This window comes from Oncorhynchus mykiss, chromosome 11 (assembly GCF_057628025.1).
Source record: "Oncorhynchus mykiss isolate SJ-2025 chromosome 11, ASM5762802v1, whole genome shotgun sequence".
In the NCBI taxonomy this organism is placed as follows: Eukaryota; Metazoa; Chordata; class Actinopteri; order Salmoniformes; family Salmonidae; genus Oncorhynchus; species Oncorhynchus mykiss.
The window spans coordinates 67,420,001-67,443,731 of NC_143032.1; the positions used below are offsets into that span (position 1 = coordinate 67,420,001).

The following is a 23,731-nucleotide window of genomic DNA, read 5'->3' on the forward strand; positions in this document are numbered from 1 at the left end:
GTCTGCTTTCCACCAGACACTGGGAGATGAATTCAGCTTTCAGCAGGACAATAACCTAAAACACAAGGCCAAATATACACTGGAGTTGCTTTCCAGGACAACATTGAATGTTCCTGAGGGGCTTAGTTAAATTTTTCTACTTAATCGTCTTGAAAATCTTGAATCTTGAATCTTGAAAATGGCTGTCTAGCAATTCTCAACTACCTACTTGACAGAATTGAAGAATTTAAAAAAGAATAATGTGCAAATATTGTACAATCCAGATGTGCAAAGCTCTTAGAGACTTACCCAGAAAGACTCACAGCTGTAATTGTTGCCAAAGATGATTCTAACATGTATTGACTCAGGGGTGTGCATACTTATGTAAATTAGATATTTCTGTATTTCATTTTCAATAAATGTGCAAATATTTCTAAAAACATGTTTTCACTTTGTTTTGTGCATAGATGGGTGGGGAAAAATGTGTGGAATAATTCAAAGGGGTATGAATACTTTCTGAAGGCACTGTATGTGTGTTCCTCTACAGAGGTACTGGACAGCATGGCCAGGTTCCGGGCTCTAGGTGTGTGGAACTACACCATGGTGACTCTAGCAGAACACGAGAGGGTTCTGTATGTAGGAGCTAGAGAGGCCCTGTTCGCCCTGGACCCTAACGACATCAGCAGACAGCTACGACCTCTGGTAACTACACACAGACACACACACACACATACACTATGGACACACACACACACACCTCAGCACGGCAGACATCAACCACAACTACAACCTCAACCCCATAGACCTGCTACAAGAGTGCAGTCAGTTTCTTATGCAACATTCCTTAACAATGTTGAATGGAATTAAAGTTGCCTGATTCTGATGTCGTTTGTTCAGTGGTGGAGGGGTAACAAAATGATGACATGATTATCTCTATGAATGTAATTAGGTAATTAGTCCATAAAAAGCTTAGTACAATGAAAACTTGGTAAAAGTTGTTAACGTGCCTCTGTACCTCACATCTTATATCCACTCAGACAAATGCGTCTTTGAACAGCAGTATAGAGATTGTTATTTGATTTAACTTTATAATGAGCGTTAATTGGATTGTTGTGTGACTGATAATGAACAACCAACAGTTCTGTGTTGTGAGCATCCCAGTAATAAGCAGCCCACCTGTTTGCTGCTGTTCTGGTGTGGTTTAGAGGGATGATAGGGCCACTGGACGCCAACTGCCTCACTATGTCCCCAGTCTGCACCTATCTCACCATCTGCTTTGTCATCCTCTCATCTCTCTCTCCCACTGTCTCTCTCTCCCCCACTGTCTCTCTCTCCCCCACTGTCTCTCTCTCCCCCACTGTCTCTCTCTCCCCCACTGTCTCTCTTTGCCCCACTGTCTCTCTCTCCCCCACTGTCTCTCTCTCCCCCACGGTCTTTCTCTCCCCCACTGTCTCTCTCCCCCACTCTCTCTCTCCTCCCACTCTCTCTCTCCCCCACTCTCTCTCTCCTCCCACTGTCTCTAAATCCATCTCTCTCTCTCTCTCTCTCTCTCTCTGGTCCATCTCTCTCTCCCTCCCACTGTCTCTAATTCCATCTCTCTCTATCTCTCCCCACCATCTCTCTCTCTCCTCCCACTGTCTCTAAATTAATCTCTCTCTCTCTCTGATCCATCTCTCTCTATCTCTCTCGCTGTTATCAATTCAATTTAAGGGCTTTATTGGCATGGGAAACATATGTTAACATTGCCAAAGCAACTGAGGTAGATAATAAACAAAAGTGAAATAAACAATAAAAATTAACAGTAAACATTACACTCACAGAAGTTCCAAAAGAATAAAGACATCTCTACCTCACTCTTCCAACTCTCTGTGACTGTCTTTCTTGCATTCATCTCCCTCTCTCTCTCTCTCTCTCTCTCTCTCTCTCTCTCTCTCTCTCTCTCTCTCTCTCTCTCTCTCTCTCTCTCTCTCTCTCTCTCTCTCTCTCGCTCTCTCTCTCTCGCTCTCTCTCTCTCTCTCTCTCTCTCTCTCTCTCTTTCTCTTTATCTCTCTCTCGCAGATTGAGTGGCCAGCACCACAGGAGAAGAAGAGAGAGTGTTCTGCCAAGGGCAAGAACAACCAGGTACGGATCCTTAAAGTTCCTGTTGACATTAATTTGAGTACTTCATTAGACTGAGTTGATGATTATTGCTATGAATCGTAGAATATTATGCTTCAGTGTTAGTCTCCTCTCCCACAGACAGAGTGCTTCAACTACATCCGCTTCCTGCAGAGCTACAACCACACCCACCTCTACACCTGTGGAACCTTCGCCTTCCAGCCCAAGTGCACCTACATCGTGAGTGGCTCTCAATGGTAGAGTCCCAAATGGCACCCTATTCCCTTCTTAATGCACTACTTTTGACCAGAGCCCTCGGAATAGGGTGCTATTTAGGACCAACAAGGTCTCAGTCACTTCCTGACCTTAAATCTGTGTCTTCAGTCCACTCTGTCTGGAGGTGATATTAGAGTTGATCTGTCCTTGTGGTGGTGTCACAGCTAGCAGCACCAGTGACATGGTGTCATGTCTTCTATCTTCTGTCTGACACCTCCACACCACATCCTCCCCATACGACTGAATCGTCTGTGTCAAAGGAAAGAATATCCCATGCAAACGAGGCAGTGGTATCTATCTATGTGTGTGTGTGTGTGTGTGTGTGTGTGTGTGTGTGTGTGTGTGTGTGTGTGTGTGTGTGTGTGTGTGTGTGTGTGTGTGTGTGTGTGCACCTGCCTGACGGAGATATGATAAGACGGTGTGGCGAAGGCAGGGAGCGAGGACTGTTAGAACGGTTGTCACGGACAGACAGAGCCCGGAGCTGTGTTAGTCATGCACTGACCACCTGTGTCTCTGTGTATTTGTGTGTCTGTGTGTGTGTGTCTCTGCGTGTGTCCTGTTGTCAACCCACAGAATGCTGACCACTTCAGTCTCAACCCTGGCTCCCTGGAGGATGGGAAGGGCAAGTGTCCCTACGACCCTGCCAAAGGCCACACAGGCCTCATAGTGGGTAAGCCATCTATTTCACTCTATTCTACTCTATTTTATTCTTTGTGTAAATGTTCTGTAATGGTGCTCATCCTGCCTGTCTCTGTGTCTCCCAGACAAGGAGCTGTACTCTGCCACACTGAATAACTTCCTGGGTACTGAGCCTGTGATCCTGAGGAACCTGGGACAGCAACACTACAGCATGAAGAGTGAATACCTGCCGGCCTGGCTCAACGGTGAGAGGGGGGGGGGTAAATGAGGAGGGGAAGAGAGAGAGAGAGAGGGGGAGAGGTATGTAAAACGAATGCAAGGATAGAATGAGAGAGGTAAATGGAGGAATTGAGGGAGAGGGGAAGATGGAACTGAAAGAGTTGGAGAGGGAGATGAGATATGGAGAGGTTAGGGGCTAGATAATAGGACCTCAGAAGGAGATGAGATATGGAGGGGTTAGGGGCTAGCTAATAGGACCTCAGAGGCAGTGAGAGATGGAAAAAGCAGGTGAGTGTGAAAAAGCCTGGTAGAGGGGTGAGAGGTGGAGAGATGAGGTTAGAGGAGTGGACAGGAGTGATACATGAGGGAAGAGGTGTTAGAGAGAGATAATGGAAGATGATGGAAGGGTATTAGATGAGACGAGGTTAGAGGGTAAAACATTACATTATATTACAGGGAGTGGAGGTGGCTGTGTGTGTGTGTGTGTGTGTGTGTGTGTGTGTGTGTGTGTGTGTGTGTGTGTGTGTGTGTGTGTGTGTGTGTGTGTGTGCGTGCATGTGTGTGTGCACATGAGTGTGACCGTGCGGGCATACAGATGTAGGATCTTAATATGAACACTCTTTTGTTGCTGAGAATTTTGATACATAGAAGGAAATGCTAACTTGTAATGTGTTCAAGCTTTTGTAATTTAAGGTTAGGGTTATCATCCACTACAACATTATTTTCCTGCTGCAGGAAACTGGCTCAAATTTAAATCCTACATCTGTACGTGTGTGTGTGTGTTCACGTCTCATGCTCCTGTGTGTGTGTGTGTGTGTCCGTGTGTTGTTCTCTCAGAGCCTGACTTTGTGGGCTCAGCCCTGGTGAGGGAGAGCAGTGGCAGTAAGGAAGGTGACGATGACAAGATCTACTTCTTCTTCAGTGAGAGAGCTGTAGAGCTAGACTGTGACACAGAGCTCACTGTGGCCAGGGTGGCCCGTGTCTGCAAGGTAGGCTACACGCATATATGGTTACACACACACAGATTTGTTGTCGGGAATTTTCAGGACTTTTTGGGAAGTAAAAATGTAACAGGAAATGCTCACCTTCCCATGTCATCACTTTATCTTTCCCAGCTGGAGTGAATGGTAATCTCTGGGTTGATCGATTTGAGCTTGTTCCTCTGTCACAGTGTGCTCCGTTGTATCTAATACATAATATGTTGTAACGTTAACCCTAACCTTAAACCTTAACCTAACCCTTATCCTAACTCCTAACATTAACCCTAAACCTTAACCTAATCCTGATCTTGGCCCTTATCCTAACTCCTAACCCTAAACCTTACCTAACCTTAACCCTTAACCTTAACCTAACACTAAACCTGATCCTAGCCCTTATCCTAACCCTAAACCTTACCTAATCTTAACCCTTAACCTAACACTTATCCTAACTCCTAACCCTAATCCTTACCTAACATTAACCCTAAACTTTAACCTAATCCTGATCTTGGCCCTTATCCTAACTCCTAACCCTAAACCTTACCTAACCTTAACCCTTATCCTAACTCCTAACCCTAAACCTTACCTAACCTTAACCCTTAACCTAACTCCTAACCTTAACCCTAAGCCTAACACTAAACCTGATCCTAGCCCTTATCCTAACCCTAAACCTTACCTAATCTTAACCCTTAACCTAACACTTATCCTAACTCCTAACCCTAATCCTTAACCCTTAACCTAATCCTTATTCTAACTCCTAACCCTAAACCTTATCTAACCTTAAACCTTAACCTAACCCTTATCCTAACTCCTAACCTTAACCCTTATCCTAACTCCTAAACCTTACCTAACCTTAACCCTTATCCTAACTCCTAAACTTAACCCTAAACCTGATCCTGATCCTAGCCCTTATCTTAACTCCTAACTCTAAACCTTACCTAACCTTAACCCTTAACCTAACCCTTATCATAACTACTAACCTTAACCCTAAACCATACCTAACCTTAACCCTTAACCTAATCCTAACCTTAACCCTTAAACTAATCCTTATCCTAACCTTAACCTAATCCTTATCCTAACTCTAACTCCTAACTCTAACTCCAAACTCTAGCCCTTCTAACTCCAAACCCTAAACCTCACCCTTAAGCATAAAATTGCATTTTAACACATTCAGGACATGAAAAAAGTCCTGACTTTTCAAAAATGTTCTTGTTTTCCTACCTTGTCAGGACATTCTGGTGAATTGTTAGGACATTGTGGTTCTGACACACACACACACTGGCTATTTACACTGAGACACACACACTTCCGTTGTACTCTTTCTTTAAAATCACTCCTCTCACCCAGTTCTATCCTTATTAGGGTTCAATGGTTATCAGGAGAAGTTCCGAGTTATGAGCTCAGAGTTGACCATCCACTATCATTGCATTATACAACCCGTTGTTTTTCCTGGTGGTCTGGATGAACTCCTTTCCCTAGACTACGTCCTAACTCCTCTATCCCCAGTCTGTCTGTTTATCACAGCAGGGTGCTCTCACTCTTCTCACCCCATTCTGTCAAAAACCATCAGCAAATATTATGGAAGTAAAGAGATTTTTACACCCTACTGGCGTTATGGCACCTCTTCTGACTCCTGTCCCTCGACTGACCATGTGTCTCTCCTCTTAGGGTGATCTGGGGGGCACCAGGACCCTGCAGAAGAAGTGGACCACCTTCCAGAAGGCCAGGCTGGTGTGTTCTCTCCCTGAACGCCACGTCACCTTCAACAACCTGCGGGAAGTCTTCACCCTGCCAGGCATCGACTGGCGCACCACCACCTTCTATGGCATCTTCCACGCCCAGTGGTGAGTCACAATAACACTAACGCTAGGGAGTCGATGTGCCAAAGAAAACAGCGTTTGTCTGAGTCCCCAAATGGCACTTATTCCATAAATAGTGCACTACTTTTAAACAGAGCCCTGTGAGCCCTGGTCAAAAGTAGTGCACTATATAGGGAATATGGTGCCATTTGGGACGCAGACAGAATAGCACTGCCAGGGAGTTCGATGTGCCAAAGAGAATCTCTCTGTCCAACTTAGCACTTTTGCTAACACTGGCCTGGCGTGACTTCTAAGTCTATAAACTTTTCCAATTCTTTTGAAGATATTATTTCATACCCAAAATTACAGTTTTACTAGCCTTGAGTCAGCTAATGTGTCTTCTCTGTGTATAGTTGGACTTCAGTGGAGGCTGCTGAGGGGAGGACGGCTCATTATAATGTCTGGAACGGCGCTAATGGAATGGCATAAAATACATAGTAACCACGTGCTCGCTCGATACCATTACACCTATTCCGCTCCTGCCATTATCACGAGCCCGTCCTCCTCAATTAAGGTGCCACCAACATCCTGGGATGGACTTTTCCAATTCTGTTATATAAAACATAAGTAATTCTCTCCTAATAAAACACAACCATCATCCTATTTCTCCATATCCTATGTCATACAAACAGACAATGTAAAATTACTACAGAAACAACACACCTAGCTAATAACAACCTCTCCCTCAATGTGAGCAAGACTAAGGAGCTGATCGTGGACTACAGGAAAAGGAGGGCCAAACAGGCCCTCATTAACATCGACAGGGCTGCAGTGGAGCGGGTCCAGAGTTTCAAGTACCTTGGTGTCCACATCACCAACAAACTATCATGGTCCAAACACACCAAGACAGTCGTGAAAAGGGCAAGACAACACATTTTACCCTCAGGAAACTGAAATGCTTTAGCATGGGTCCTCAGATCCAGCTGCACCATCCTGACCGGTTACATCACCGCCTGGTATGGCAACTGCTCGGCCTCCGACCGTAAGGCACTACAGAGGGTAGTGCATACGGCCCAGTACATCACTGGGGCCAAGCTTCCTGCCATCCATATACTAGGTGGTGTTAGAGGAAGGCCACAAAAACAGGTCATACACTGTTCTCTCTGCTACCGCAAGGCAAGTGGTAACGGAGCGTCAAGTCTTTGTCCAAAAGGCTCCTCAACAGCTTCTACCCCCAAGTCATAAGACTGCTGAACAATTCATTCTAAAAAAACATTTTTTTAACTAGGCAAGTCAGTTAAGAACAAATTCTTATTTACAATGACAGCTTACTGAGGAACAGTGGGTTAACTGCCTTGTTCAGGGGCAGAAAAACTGATTTTTACCTTGTCAGCTCGGGGATTCAATCCAGCAACCTTTCGGTTACTGGCCCGATGCTCTTACCACTAGGCTCCCTGCTGCCCCCTTGGCACCCGGACTATTTACATTGAGCCCCCTTTGTTTTTACACTGCTGCTACTCGCTGTTTATTATCTATGCATAGTCACTTTATGCCTACCTACATATACAAATGACCTCGACTAACCTGTAACCCCACACATTGACTCGGTACCTGTACCCCTTGTAACGGGTGTCGTCAGAAGGATGAGACCAAGGTGCAGCGTTCCTTGAGTTCCACATAATATTTATTGTTGAAGTGAAGCTTTTAGACTAAATTAAACAATAACGAAAACAACGACCGAACAGATTCGTAGTGCAAAATACCTGGTCACAAACGAAGAACAAGATCCCACACAGAAGGAGGGAAAAAAGCTACCTAAGTATGATTCCCACGATTTATAGACAGCTGTCCCTGACTGAGCACCATACCTGACCATACACAAAGAAATAGAAAACATAGAAACATGAACATAGAATGCCCACCCAAATCACACCCTGACCAAACCAAAAATAGAGACATAAAAAGCTCTCTACGGTCAGGGCGTGACACCCCTTGTATATAGGGTGGTGCACAATTGGCCCAGCGTCGTTCGGGTTAGGGGTGGGTTTGGCCGGGGTAGGCCGGCATTGTAAAATAAGAATTTGTTCTTAACTGACTTGCCAAGTTAAATAAAGGTTAAATAAATAAATTAAAAATATAGCTTCGTTATTGTTATTTTATTGTGTTACTTGTATAAAAAAGTGTACTTAATTTATTTAGTAAATATTTTCTTAGCTCTATTTCTTGACCTGGTTAAGGGCTTGTAGGTAAGCATTTCACGGTAAGGTCTACACCTGTTCTATTCGTCACGTGACAAATAATATTTGATTTGATCATATTAAGCCCATTTTTTTGTTGTTGTCTCCTGTCCCAGGGGTGATGTGGATGTTTCAGCGGTGTGTCAGTACCAGATAGGGGAGGTGAAGAAGGTGTTTGACGGCCCGTATAAGGAGTACAGAGAGGGCTCCCAGAGATGGGGACGATACACTGGCACTGTCCCCAGCCCACGGCCCGGAGCGGTGAGTAATGGATGAAGGGGAGGAGGGGGGAAGGGTGAAGGGAGGGTGTGAGGGTGGAGGGAGAGACAAAAGGAGAGAGGGATGAAGAAGGGGTATAGTGGAGGAATGGAGAGTGAGTTGGACAGGGAGAAGGGAGTCTGGAGAGCGATCAGAGCCAACAAGCGATGCCAGCCTGTCCCACAACTAACAACATTCCTTGTTTCTTCCTCTCTCCCTAACCTCTCTCTGTTCCCTCTCTCTCCTCTCTGTCTTCTCTCCTTTCTTCTTCACGGTGCAGTGCATTACAAGCTGGCATAGGGAGAACGGCTACAACACCTCTCTTCAGTTGCCAGACGCCACTCTCAACTTTGCCAAGAAGCACCCTCTGATGGAGGAGAAGGCTCAGGCTCGCCCCCTACTGCTCACCAAGGGCATCAACTTCACCCGCTTGGCAGTGGACCGGGTCAGCTCCCTGGACCAGCGTGCATACAACATGCTGTTCATTGGCACAGGTTACTATATACACAACTATATAACTACACAACTACATACTGTTCATAGTCACAGATAACTATATTCAACTATATAACTATACAACTATATACTGTTCATTGGTGCAGGTACAGTGACTTCAGAAAGAATTCACACCCCTTGACTTTTTCAAAATGTTGTTGTGTTACAGCCTGAATTTAAAATGGCTTACATTTTGTGTCACTGGCCTAAACACAATACCCCATAATGTCAAAGTGGAATTATGTTTTTAGAAAATTGTACAAATGAATTTTCTATGAAAATATGAAATGTCTAAATTTAAGAATTCAACCACTTTGTTATAGCAAGCCTAAATAAGTTCAGGATTAAAAATGTGCTTAATTGCTTAACAAGTCACATAATAAAGTTGCATTGAATCGCTCTGTGTGCAATAATAGTATTTAACATGATTTATGAATGACTACCTCATCTCTATACCCCACACATACAATTATCTGTAAGATCCCTCAGTCGAGCAGTGAATTTCAATAACTGATTCAAACACAAAGACCAGAGAGTTGCCGGAGAGGAAGGAAACCGCTCAGGGATTTCACCATGAGGCCAATGGTTACTTTCAAACAGTTACAGAGCTTAATAGCTGTGATAGGAGAAAACTGAGGATGGATCAACAATACTAACTTAATTGACTGAGTGAAAAGAAGGAAGCCTGTACAGAATAAGAAATATTGAAAAACATGCAATATTTTTGCAACAAGGCACGAAAGTAATACTGCAAAAAATGTGGCAAAGCAATTCTCTTTTTTGTCCTGTTATGTTTGGGGCAAATCCAATACAACACATTACTGAGTACCACTCAACATAGTGGTAGATGCATCATGTTATGGGTATGCTTGTAATCGTTAAGCACTGGGGAGTTTTTCAGGATAAAAAAATAAATAGAATGGAGCTAAGCACAGGCAAACTCTTAGAGGAAAACCTGGTTCAGTCTGCTTTCCACCAGACACTGGGAGATTAACTCACCTTTCAGCAGGACAATAACCTAAAACACAAGGCCAAATATACACTGGAGTTGCTTACCAAGACGACATTGAATGTTCCTGAGTGGCTTAGTTACAGTTTTGACTTAAATCAGCTTGAAAATCTATGGTACAGGTTGGACTCACAGCTGTAATCGCTGCCAAAGGTGATTCTGAGTCAGGGGTGTGAATACTTTTGTAAATGAGATATTTCGATATTTCATTTTCAATACATTTGCTAACATTTCTAAAAACATGTTTTAATTTTGTCATGATGGGGTATTGTGTGTAGATGGGTGACAAAAAAACATATGAAATCAATTTTGAATTCAGGCTGTAACACAACAAAGTAAGTCAAGTAGTATGAATACTTTTTGAAGGCACTGTAACTGTGTAGAACTATATGCTGTTCATAGGAACAGGTAACCACTGACAGGGAATACAACATGCTCTATAAGTACCTACCAATGATGAATATACAGTAGGTATGTTTATGGTACCTTCTGACAGGGCCCAGATTAACCCGGTATGCTGACTAAATATGCTAGAGAAGTTGCTCTGAACCACAGATCAATTTACTTTACCCCCAATCTCCCCCAAAAAACACAATTTACAAGAGATCAGTGTTCAGGCAGTTTCAGGACAACTTCATCTTACTCCAACTACAGTACTTCCTACTAGCTACTTATAATAGCCTACTAGCTACTTATAATAGCCTACTAGCTATTTATAATAGCCTACTAGCTACTTATAATAGCCTACTAGCTATTTATAATAGCCTACTAGCTATTTATAATTCCACTCACTGCAGTGCAGAGTGTTTCCCTTACTGTGCCTGCGGTGTGTTGGAGGCCCATAACTGTCAGAGTGACGATGGGCTCAGTAGCCTGGCAGGCTCCCTGCTGCTGTGCTTCACAGCACATACTCAATGGGGCCCTTGGCAGATGTACACACTGCCAATTGGGCTGCAGGCTTGATTAGCTATTAACTGCAGCAGGACGATAGCTTATGCCGAGAGAACAAATCTGGCGAGAGCGGTTAGAAACGGAGGATGGGATTGGGGGATTAGCCGAAATTCCCGACACAACGAGAGAGGAGCATGATGTGTGTGTGTGTGTGTGTGTTTTGCTGCTCTGCTCTGTGCCAGGCTCCTGTAGTGTGCAGGGTCAGTCCCTAACATTATCCTTAACAGTCCCACTGTGGTGAGGGTGGGAGGCAGGGCAGGCGCAACACACACAGCAAATCTCTGTTCATAAAAGCCTCATACACCCAGACAGACACACAATGTCACACCGCCGGCAGCAGCAGCTCAATCGCCATTCAAAGCAGGGGATCACAATACTACCCATATAGAAAACTACAGTACAATATTCTGACATTATATATCTCTCTCCTCTCTTCTTACCAACTTCTGCCTCCTACCTTTCCTCTATATTCCCTCTTCTCTTTTCCTTCCACAATCTTTCCTCCTCTCCTCTCTTTCCATCTGTTCTCTCATATCGTCCTATCCTCTTTTCTCTCCTCTACGTTTCCTCTCTTCTCCTACTCTCTTTCATTGCCCTCTTTTCTCTCCTTTTCCCCTCCCCCTCTCCTCTCCTCCTGTAGCAGACGGCTGGTTACAGAGGGTAGTGATCTTTGGCTCGGAGGCCCATGTGATTGAAGAGATACAGCTGTTTGATTCCCCTCAGCCAGTGGACAGCCTAACCATCTCTCACACCAAGGTAACACTCAACATTTGGCTAGCGTTTCAATAAATTCCCTGGTTTTCCAGAAATCCTGGTTGGAGGATTCTGGATTTCCTGCTTATTCCCTCCTGATTCCTCCAACCAGAATTTTGGAAAAAAGTGACATTTATTGAACGTTCCAGTGATTTTGCAACCCTACACAAGGCACAAGAGTTTTCCCCAGCCCTCCATATTTTTACCTTTTATTTAACTAGGCAAGTCAGTTAAGAACAAATTCTTATTTTCAATGACGGCCTAGGAACAGTGGGTTAACTGCCTGTTCAGGGGCAGAACGACAGATTTGTACCTTGTCAGCTCGGGGATTCGAACTTGCAACCTTTCGGTTACTAGTCCAACTATATGGGCGGCTACCCTGCCGCCCATATAGTTGACTGTCACTAAGCCCAGGAAGTATCCCTGGCCTTACACCATCATGGACCATCGCTAGGGTCTGGAGTTTTCCCCAGCTTTACACATAGACAGACCGATACGGTGTATATGTGCATCAAGCTTTCTCACACTACAGAAACTGTCCTTACCTATGGGCCGTTCTGGCTTGGACAATGCTTACTTACACATAGGCCATCACTGGAGACAAGAGTCTTCTCTGACCATGTGACTACTTATCACCATTATCCCCTCAGATGACGATGTGACTACTGGCCCTACTTATCACCATTATCCCCTCAGATGACGATTTGACTACTGGCCCTACTTATCACCATTATCCCATCAGATTACCATGTGACTCCTGGCCCTACACATCACCATTATCCCAGCAGATTACCATGTGACTCCTGGCCCTACTCATCTCCATTATCCTGTCAGATTACCATATGACTACCGGCCCTACTCATCACCATTATCCTATCAGATTACCATGTGACTCCCGGCCCTACTCATCACCATTATCCCATCAGATTACCATGTGACTCCTGGCTCAACTCATCTCCATTATCCTGTCAGATTACCATATGACTCCCGGCCCTACTCATCACCATTATCCTATCAGATTACCATGAGACTCCCGGCCCTACTCATCACCATTATCCCATCAGATTACCATGTGACTCCTGGCCCTACTCATCACCATTATCCTGTCAGATTACCATGTGACTCCTGGCCCTACTCATCACCTCTGTTTCACAGCATTACACTCACATGTTGACTGGCATTACACTCATGCTGATCCTTATCTAACTAAACCAGGCTTTTCATGGCCAGCGATTTCATAACAAACTCTTCTCTCCAGCAGAACAAAATGTTATTGTAATTTAGAATGATTATCCTATTATCTCTGCTGCCCTCTCTCTGAATTGTTATTTTTAAATTTCCCACCCTCTCTTTCTCTCCCCCCCTCTCTTTTTACCCTCTTGTCTCCACCCCTCTCTCTCTCCCTCTTTCTCTGTCTATGTCTGCAGAAGTACTTGTACATTGGCTCACGTTCAGAAGTGCTCCAGCTGCCCTTGGCTAACTGCAGCCGTTATCAGTCGCAGCCAGACTGCCTTCTGTCCCGGGACCCCTACTGCGCCTGGGACAGCGAGGGCCGCGCCTGTGTCCGCATCGACCTCCACCGCGGGTGAGCATGTCTGCCTCTCCCCTCTGCCCCTGCTCAGGGGTTCTGCCTCCCCCCTTCGCCCCCCCCCCCTCCTCTCCCCTCTGCCCCTGCTCAGGGGTTCTGCCTCCCCCCTTCGCTCCCCCCCCTCCTCTCCCTTCTGCCCCTGCTCTGTGGGCTGGGTCTAACTGTGCCAGCAGCAGCTCAGTGGAGGCTTCTCAGACAGTATAGCAGAAAGACATGTTATTAATGCCTGTTCTCTGTGCTCTCTGTTCCCACAGGTCTACCTCCTCCCTATCCCAAGATCTGATGCTGGAGAGATTCAGTAGGGGCAAAGCCAAATTTGACAAGCCTGTGGCCATCCCCAGCCCTGGTGAGTGGGAAAGAGACACTGGACTGGTGGCCCCTGGTGGTGATAGCTGGTTACTACAGCTATCACCACCAGTTGAATGGAGTTGAACTTAGAATTGATACTTTTTTTGTTGAGTTGAACTAAGAGTTGATAATTTACATCTAATAGAGTGAATTGAACTCAATTGAACTTAGAGTTGATGAGTTGAACTTAGAGTTCAGGATATAAACATCTTGGTTAACACATCTTGGCTAACATAGATCCCCTCTCTCCCAGACAACTCTCGGCTGAGGAATGTGACAGTAGTGGTAGAATCAGACATGGTTTTGCCCTGCCAGCTGGTGTCCAACCTGGCCCAGCCCTCCTGGGTCCTCAACGACCGCGAGCTGCAGCTAGGAGACGAGGAGGCCGGAGGGCCACGCTTCGACCAGGCCCTGAAGGCTCTGGTGGTCCCCAACGCCATGCCAGTGCACGCGGGACGCTACGTGTGTTACTCCGAGGAGCAGGGGGTCAAGTTTCAAATGGAGCGTTACCAGGTGTCGGTGGTGGCCAGCTCCCCTGTGGTCATGGCGGCCCGGGCCCCTGACGGCAGCATGGGTCTGTTCTGGGTGTTGGTGATCACCCTGGGGGCCGCCTGTTTATTACTATTGGTGGCAGCTCTGTATCTGAGGAGACGTCTGAAGCTGGTCCTAGGTAAAGGGGCGGACATGAAGCCTCTGGAGAGCACGCTGGTCTACCCCATCACCCTGCCCAAGGAGCCACCCACCTTCGTGCCCAGCAAAATGCCCAGCGACGAGGACCGCTTCTGGGAGACGGGCGCCAACTACTACTACTCAGACGGATCGCTGAAGATCGTTCCGGGCCACGCCCTGTGCCCCAGCAGCCAGTCTCACCACCACGCTCCAACAGCGTCTCCCAGCACCATCCCCGGCCAGCCCATCCATTCCCCCAGCCGGCTCAGCCTTACCAACATCAGGGGTTCCGGCAGCAACGGCTACATCCGCCTCAACCTGAGCTCGGCCGGGGAGGAGAGGGTTAGCGGGGGTGGTTCTGGTGGAGGAGGGCTGGGCGGGGGCGGGAACGACTACTCCAGCCCCTTCAAGGAGGAGCTGCGTCGGACCCTGCAGCAGAGGAGCGTGCTGCCTGACGCCAACCCTGAAGAGTCGTCTGTGTAGTCTTTCTCCACGCCTGCCGTAATGAAAAAACGAAACAAGAGACAACGAACGGCAACTAACCTACCTCCCTCCTCTCTCTCTCTTTCTCGGCTCCACTGTCACCATGCTCTTTCTCTCTCTCTCTCTTTCTGCCAATGCTCGTTTGGCTGACTCTGTGACTGGCAGAAGACGCTTTTAGCACAGAGCATGTGATGTGACACACACGCCGAATATTCATCAGCATCCGCTCCTGTTATTATTGGGTTCCATCCGCTCCTGTTATTATTGTGTTCCATCCGCTCCTGTTATTATTGTGTTCCATCCGCTCCTGTTATTATTGTGTTCCATCCGTTCCTGTTATTATTGTGTTCCATCCGCTCCTGTTATTATTGTGTTCCATCCGCTCCTGTTACTATTGTGTTCCATCCGCTCCTGTTATTATTGTGTTCCATCCGCTCCTGTTATTATTGTGTTCCATCCGCTCCTGTTATTATTGTGTTCCATCCGCTCCTGTTATTATTGTGTTCCATCCGTTCCTGTTATTATTGTGTTCCATCCGTTCCTGTTATTATTGTGTTCCATCCGTTCCTGTTATTATTGTGTTCCATCCGTTCCTGTTATTATTGTGTTCCATCCGTTCCTGTTATTATTGTGTTCCATCCGTTCCTGTTATTATTGTGTTCCATCCGTTCCTGTTATTATTGTGTTCCATCCGTTCCTGTTATTATTGTGTTCCATACGCCAAACTGGCTGTCACATTTGAACTTCTTCAGCAGTTTAACTTGCTTTCGCTGTGCAAATCTCAAGCTGTGTAAATTCTGTATTTAAAGACAATTGAACGCAGAGGGCCTACACCTCAAGCATGGCAGTCAAACAAATGGAAAGGTTTCCTGAGAGCACTGCTTCATGATAAGAGAGGACCAAGAACTCATGACAAGATTGTAGCTTCAGCGCTATACCAATCATCCAATAATCGAGCAGTACGAGTCAACTGACTGAAAGATGGAGGAGCTGGCTTGCCTTTTTTCTGTTCTGTTGGAGAATTTTTCGCTTTCTGCACTTAACATGGGAGTATGGGAGTCGATTTTGTATTTGTGAGCAAAGAGAGTGAGAGAGTCACATAAAAGACTAATTAATCTCAAAAGCAAGACGACAATCACGTTCCTCTCTCCGGGGGTAAAACCTGGGAAGGAAAGGGAGGGATGAAGAGAGAGAAAATGAAGGGAGCTTTGTGTGAAAGACACAGGGTTTACATGAAGGACAAACTCAATTAGACTTTCTCGGCTCGATTTGTACTTTTTTTTTACGTTGTCAGTCTTTCCTCTGAGAAAGTCTTCAATCCCTGCCACATTGATATATTGTGACAATTTAAATTAAGACATTTTTATGTGTTGTTTTTCTATGTCTTACGGACTACAGAAGCAACAAATTGAGACCAATGGCTTTAAAGCAACCCTCTGTGAATGAGAATGTGAGAGAAGCATGTACAAACCTCTCCTATCCCTGCTCAAGGTAGATATCTCCCTAAATAACCTCCACACTAGTAAATAGATTTTAGTACTACTTTTACAATAACTGCACTACACATTTACACAAGTGGTTCATGGGAATTTCAGTTAAACCCATTCAGATACACTTCCTTGTGATGTGATTATGGACATTTTGTTTGACATAATCCCACAACAGAACCTACAACAGCACATTCACTTATTATTCTGAATTTGAGATGAGACAAAGGCATTGCTTTCAGTCATGTAGTGGGAATGGCACAAGGGAATGTAGGTCAACTCTCACTAAACTGTTGCGACTGCAGTGGATGTCTCAACAAGTGCTTTATAATATGTATGTGTAAGGGCGGGGGTGGTGGATGGGTTGAACTGCCAAAAGAAGCCCTCCCTCCCCTGCACTGCCCTGAATGCCTAACCTGGTGGATGTAGTAGTGTGTCCTGGAGGGGACGGGCCACAGCACTGTACCTGTCCTAGACACACCCTTTAATAACCCCTTATTTCCCTAAACCCCACCCACCCACCCACCTACCTACCTACCTACCGATGTCCAGAGAATGACCTGGCGCTACTGTGGAAAGCCTGAATTCAGAGAGAAGGATGGGCACTGAACTGTAAACCCACACTGCCTGTGCTGTTAGAGGGACAAGCAGACAACAGATGGAAGATAGATGAATGCCCTGTGACAAACCAACGGCTCCAGAGAGCGATCAGAGGCTCATCAATCAGAGGTATGGCTCGCTCGCTCTCTCTCTCTGAAAGCCTACAGACACCTATCCTGATCCCAGATCTGTTTGTGCTGTCATTCCAACTACTAGGTCATTGTTATGACTTGGCGTGAGAGTTGATGTAGGAGTTGGCAAGACAGTACAAACAAATCTGGGACCAGCCTAAGAGACACCCAAAGACCTAGCCAGAAAAAGAACTGCCACGATCAAGTTTTACAGCCTTGCATATACAATTAAATCTACTGCTGCAGGGACTATATATCACTATGTGTGCCCACTCTAACCTGTTCCTCTTCATGTGCTTTGTTTTCCAGGGGTGGCTTTGTGACACATCTGCAGGGACCAGAGAACAACACAACACAAAGGAGGAACAAGAGGAGTACGATGTTTCTTTCTTTCTCACCAAAATGTATACTAGAGACAGCTGAAGGGGATGTAGAATATTGTAATGATCCCTGGGTTGAAGAGGTACTTACTTGGCCATCAGTGGTTAGTTCATCCTAGTGTTGCATGATCCTCTCTGCAAATGTACTGTACACATCTCTGATGACATGATCATAATTGTAAAAGAAGTGTATCATGTTTCAAACTTTTGCAGACACTAATGTTTTCTACTAAAAAAAAGTGTAATTTATGATTAAGAGTTGTTAAGGACTTGTTCATGAATTTGTCCATCTTCTTAACATGTTTACTTTCGCTGTGCCTCTTCACCTTCGGATAAGCCAAAGTAGACTGCAGTTGCTTTTTTGAAAATGTGTATTATTAGATATTATTTTATTATTCCACTTCGATATTTAAGTTTCAACAGTCTGTCCAACTTCAGTTCAAAGAACTCTCATGCCTGGAACTTTCCTGCATATTTTATTTAGAGATTAATTTTCTTCAGAAGGCAACAAGCTTGTGGATGGTCAACATCCTGTTTAGATGTCAGTAGTAATCTACTGAAGCCGATCCCTGACTTCCTAGCACATGAGAAAGTAAACAAATCATCAGAGCGTCATAGGACCAACCAAGCAAAGCAACTTCCTTTTAACCAAATGATAACTCGTGATTTCATGATCTGAGGTTTGATATAAAATCTTAAATATTTATACATCCATTTAATATGTGTAGATTGAATATGTTACCAAGCACTGGTTCAGACACTTTACAATCTATTAACATTGCTGTGAATTCAAGCTACAGGAGCTATTAAGATTGTTATAGATATTTAACTGATTTGTCTTATAATTATGTATTTAAAAAAATCATTGGACATTATGTCTGATATGTCATAAAACTCTCTTAGAAGAAAATTATCCATCAAACTCAAAAAAGTGATGTAAAGCACTAACCCCCAAAAAATCTGCATGTGCAATGCTGGATCTATATAGCAAAAAGGCAGTAACTGCTCATAGTGTGGATCTGAGAAAAAAGGCTTTTATTTACCTTGGTTTAACAGTAACTTTATGCAGTTACTACTAACATGACCCCCATGTTCTCCAAAACACAATACAATAGAGGCAGTATACTTGTCCACATGATTAAGCATGTATTTAATGTAGCAGAAATGACATGAACTCATTTTGGACCAAATGAGCAGTTACTGCCTTTTTGGAGATTACACTCTGCCGGGTCATAAACAACGCTTTCCACAATCTTCTCATCTAAGCCTTTTTATTCTGTTGTTTTTCATTAATATTATTATTATATTACCATTATTATTATTATTAATTTCCTTTTTGGCTTTAAGTTGCAAAAATTCCTCTGGCTGTTTGTTCTCAATCTTTTAATGTTTATGAAAGGATGTTAAGTAAATTATTTCGCTTGTAAAAACATGTCGATATTTATTATCATTGTACATATGTCCTTATTTTTTTATATGTGTATATATACATGAATAAAAGTAGAAATCTACTCAAATTGTGTATGTGTGTGCTGGGGGTTCATGTAAATGAACCATCAAACCAAGAGACTGGGTGTAGACATAAACATCCCTGTTATCCAACATTCAAGGGTACAAAATTATACTATAAATTTAAATCAGAGTGCGCTTCAACTCATTAGTGAGATAACAGCCTGGGCATTCAGTGCATTAGAGGCAGAATGTGCAGAGGATGTAGGCCTAGTCGTATACTCTCACTAATTGAAACAAGTAGCTATGGGGAAAGAACAAGAAACACAAACATCACACATGTTATGTAGGAACATATTTAAGATACCTCATTAAAGATTCTTCTTTATCACACAGGGGAATTATAATGGTTATATAAAGGCTTCGTAAGGAAACTGAACCAATTAGTAACATTACACTTACATTTTAGCCTACACTCTTATACAGAGCAACCCAAAATTGGGTTAAGTTGCTCAAGGGATCATCGTCAGATTTTTCACATAGGGGATTCAAACCAGTGACCTTTCAGTTACTGGCCCAACACTCTTAACCACTGGGCTACCTGCCACCCTAACATCTTAAATGAGGCCTACTGGCCCAACACTCCTAACCACTGGGCTACCTGCCACCCTAACATCTTAAATGAGGCCTACTGGCCCAACACTCCTAACCACTGGGCTACCTGCCACCCTAACATCTTAAATGAGGCCTACTGGCCCTGTGCTTTTGGAGTCCTTTTTTGAACATGTCATTCATTCTATTATTCTATTAGGCTCAATATAATATTCTATTAGGCCTGATATTAGGTTGAGTCATTATTATATACTATTAAGCCTCTGTCAGAGCCTTTCAACTCACCTTGAGCAAAGCCTGGGAGCCAATACTATATTCCAATAGGCCTGGTTCTATTTTATTAGGCCTGATACAGTATAAGGCCTATAATTCTATTCTATCAGGCCTATTTTCTCTCCAGTTTCAAGACCTGCATTACCATGTCTAGCGTTCCTCCAGCCTCCTCTTCCCTGTTGACGTTGTGCCTGCTGCTTGCCCGTATGCCTGGTGCTAGCAAAGCCACATGCTCTCAGTGTGCCAGACCCACAGACCCAGCTGTGGGGAGGGAGAGGTGGGAGTGTGACGTCACAGAGTACACAGCTGGGCCGCAGAGACTGCTTTAATCTCCTCTTTATAGGTCACCAACCACGGCTATGTATGCTCTTACTCATCTCATCGCACTCACATGCACGCACACAGACACACACAGGCTACAGAGAGTGAAATAAAGTGAGAGAGAGAGACAGAGAGAGAGAGAGAACATGGTAGCCGCACATATGCCCAGGCCGTGAGCAGAGCAACAGGCCCAACCCCCACTAGTACACCCGCCCAAACACCATCCCGTGACCTAAGAGGTATGTATCAGATGCTCAACATGCTCTGCTCACACCTACTGTAATGGTCCCTAAACCACACAAAAACAACACTAGACACTATGGAACACAAAGCATTTACTATCTCATCCTGGAATATACAAGGTCTGAGGTTATCTGCCTTTGGCCTAAAGAGCAGGAACAGACTTCATTAAAAAAAATATATATACAGACATTGTCATCCTACAAGAAACATGGTATGGAGGAGACGGACCAACTGGTTGCCCCCTAGGTTACAGAGAGCTGGTAGTCCCATCCACCAAACTACCAGGTGTGAAACAGGGAAGAGACTCAGATGACATCTTCTCCAACCTAGAGGGGGAGATCAACCATTTCCAGGCCCGGGGACATGTACTAGTCTGTTGCGACCTTAATGCCAGAACCGGATAAGAACCTGACACTCTCAGCACACATGGGGACAAACACCTACCTGGAGGTGACAGTATTCCCTCTAAATATGCCCCTCTAGACACAACTATCACAAAACAACCAACAGAAACTCCTGTAGCTCTGTCGCACGCTGGATCTGTACATAGTTAATGGTAGGCTTCAAGGAGACTCCTATGCTAGGTACTCCTACAGCTCATCCCTTGGCAGTAGTACTTTAGATTACTTTATCACTGACCTCAACCCAGAGTCTCTCGGAGCATTCACAGTCAGCCCACCATCACCCATATCAGATCACAGCAAAATCTCAGTATACCTGAACAGAGCAATACTCAATCACGATGCATCAAAGCCAAAGGAACTGCACAATTTTAAGAAATGCTATAGATGGATAGCAGTGTAGAAACCTACCAAAAACAATTAGGCCACAACAAATTCAATCCCTTTTAGACAACTTCCTGGACAAAACAGTTCACTGCAATTGTGAAGGTGTAAACTTTACAGTAGAAAACTTAAAAAGTGTATTTGACCTTTCAGCTTCCCTATCAAATCTAAACATTTCAAGCAGACAACCTAAGAAAATTAAAAACAATGACAAATGGTTTGATGAAGAATGCAAAACCCTAAGAAAGAAACTGAGAAACCTGTCCAACCAAAAACATAGAGACCCAGAAAACCTGAGTCTACGCCTTCACTATTGTGAATCGCTAAAACAATATAGAAATACACTACGGAAAAAGAAGGAACAGCACGTCAGAAATCAGCTCAATGTAATTGAAGAATCCATAGAATCAAACCACTTCTGGGAAAAGTTTAATACACTAAACAAACAACAACACAAAGAGTTATCTATCCAAAATGGAGATGTGTGGATTAACCCCTTTTCTAATCTTTTTGGCTCTATAACAAAGAACAAACAGCAAAAACATATACATGATCAATTACACATCTTACATTCATCAGCTTTTAAAGACTACCAGAACCCACTGAATTCTCTAATTACTACAGGACAAAATACAAACCCTTCAACCCAAAAAAAAGCCTGTGATGTTGATGGTATCCTACATGAAATGATAAAACATACAGACCACAAATTCCAATTGGCTATACTTAAACTCTTTAACATCATCTCAGCCCTGGCATCTTCCCCAATATTTGGAACCAAGGACTGATAACCACAATTTACAAAAGTGGAGACAAATTTGAACACAATAACTACCTTGAGATATGCGTCAACAGCAACCTTGGGAAAATCCTCTGCATTATCATTAACATCAGACTTGAACATTTCCTCAGTGAAAACAATGTACTGAGAAAATGTAAAATTGGCTTTTTGCCAAATTACTGTACAGCAGACCACGTATTCACCCTGCCCACCCTAATTGACAAACATACAAAACAAAACAAAGGCAAAGTCTTCTCATGCTTTGTTGACTTCAAAAAAGATTTTGACTGAACTTGGCATGAGGGTCTGCTATATAAATTGATGGAAAGTGGTGTTGGGGGAAACACATACAACATTATAAAATCCATGTACACAAACAACAAGTGTGCATTTAAAATTAGCAAAAAACACACATTTCTTTTCACAAGGTCGTGGGGTGAGACAGGGATGCAGCTTAAGCCCCAACCTCTTCAACATATATATCAATGAATTGGCAAGGGCACTAGAACAGTCTACAGCACCCGTCCTCAACATCCTAGAATCTGAAGTCAAATGATCTGGTGCTTCTGTCACCAACCAAGAAGGGCCTACAGCAACACCTAGATCTTCTGCACAGATTCTGTCAGACATGGGCTCTGACAGTAAATCTCAGTAAGACAAAAATAATGGTGTTCCAAAAAAGGTCCAGTTGTCAGCACCACAAATACAAATTCCATCTAAAGACCGATGCCCTAGAGCACACAAAAAACTATACATACCTCGGCCTAAACATCAGCGCCACAGGTAACTTCCACAAAGCTGTGAACAATCTGAGAGACAAGGCAAGAAGGGCCTTCTATGCCATCAAAAGTAAAATGAAATTTGACATACCAATTAGGATCTGTATAAAAATACTTGAATCAGTTACAGAACTCATTGCCCTTTATAGTTGTGAGGTCTGGGGTCCTCTCACCAACCAAGAATTCACAAAATGGGACAAACACCAAATTGAGACTCCGCAAAAATAAGATTTCTACAAAAATAAGTGTACAATTTAAAACACCAAATAATGCATGCAGAGCAGAATTAGGCCGATACCCACTAATTATCAAAATCCAGAAAAGAGACGTTAAATTCTTCCATAACAAAGCCATCACCTACAGAAAGATGAACCTGGAGAATAATCCCCTAAGAAAGCTGGTCCTGGGGCTCTGTTCACAAACACAAAAGACCCCACAGAGCCCCAGGACAGCAACACAAATAGACCCCAAAAAATCATGAGAAAACAAAAAGATTACTTGACAAATTGGAAAGAATTAACAAAAAAACTAAGAAAAATGGAATGCTATTTGGCCCTAAACAGAGAGTACACAGTGGCAGAATAATTTACCACTGTGACTGACCCAAAATTAAGGAAGGCTTTGACTATGTACAGATTCAGTGAGCATAGCCTTGCTCTTGAGAAAGGTCACTGTAGGCAGACCTGGCTCTGAATAGAAGACAGGCTGTGTGCACACTGCCCACAAAATGAGGTGGAAACTGAACTGCACTTCCTAACTTCCTGCCAAATGTTTGACCATATTAGAGACAAACATTTTTCCTTCAGATTACAAAGAATTCTAAAACAAATCAAACTTTGATAAACTACCATATCTATTGGGTGAAATACCACAGTGTGCCATCACAGCAGCAATATTTGTGATCTGTTGCCACAAGAAAAGGGCAACCAGTGAAAAACGAACACCATTGTAAATACAACCCATATTTATGTTTATTTATTTTCCCTTTTGTGCTTTAACTATTAGCACATCATTACAACACTGTATATAGACATAATATGACATTTGAAATGTCTTTATTATTTTGGAACTTGTGTGAGTATAATATTAACTGTTCACTTTTAATTGTTTATT

The 23,731-nt window shown here is 43.8% G+C and overlaps 1 protein-coding gene and 1 long non-coding RNA gene across 3 annotated transcripts in view; both read left to right on the plus strand.

The window, feature by feature from the left end:
- The window catches only part of LOC110536240 (semaphorin-4C), a 115,388-nt gene extending 100,051 nt beyond the window's left edge, over window positions 1–15,337 (plus strand). The window contains exons 3-15 of one of the 2 annotated variants that reach the window (XM_021621909.3): window positions 527–681; window positions 2,038–2,100; window positions 2,218–2,316; window positions 2,926–3,022; window positions 3,117–3,236; window positions 4,048–4,199; window positions 5,856–6,031; window positions 8,340–8,484; window positions 8,762–8,975; window positions 11,577–11,692; window positions 13,117–13,274; window positions 13,532–13,623; window positions 13,879–15,337. In XM_021621909.3, coding sequence (XP_021477584.1) covers window positions 527–681; window positions 2,038–2,100; window positions 2,218–2,316; window positions 2,926–3,022; window positions 3,117–3,236; window positions 4,048–4,199; window positions 5,856–6,031; window positions 8,340–8,484; window positions 8,762–8,975; window positions 11,577–11,692; window positions 13,117–13,274; window positions 13,532–13,623; window positions 13,879–14,777 — 2,486 coding nt within the window. In that variant the 3' untranslated portion in view covers window positions 14,778–15,337. The remainder of the gene's footprint in view (window positions 1–526; window positions 682–2,037; window positions 2,101–2,217; window positions 2,317–2,925; window positions 3,023–3,116; window positions 3,237–4,047; window positions 4,200–5,855; window positions 6,032–8,339; window positions 8,485–8,761; window positions 8,976–11,576; window positions 11,693–13,116; window positions 13,275–13,531; window positions 13,624–13,878) is intronic. The other variant, XM_021621911.3, reaches the window with a different exon arrangement.
- A 1,479-nt stretch (window positions 15,338–16,816) lies between these two features.
- Window positions 16,817–18,892, plus strand: LOC149979670 (uncharacterized). The gene is made up of 2 exons (XR_016484663.1): window positions 16,817–16,993; window positions 17,305–18,892. It is a non-coding gene; the product is annotated as an uncharacterized LOC149979670 (long non-coding RNA).
- The last annotated feature ends 4,839 nt before the right edge of the window (window positions 18,893–23,731 follow it).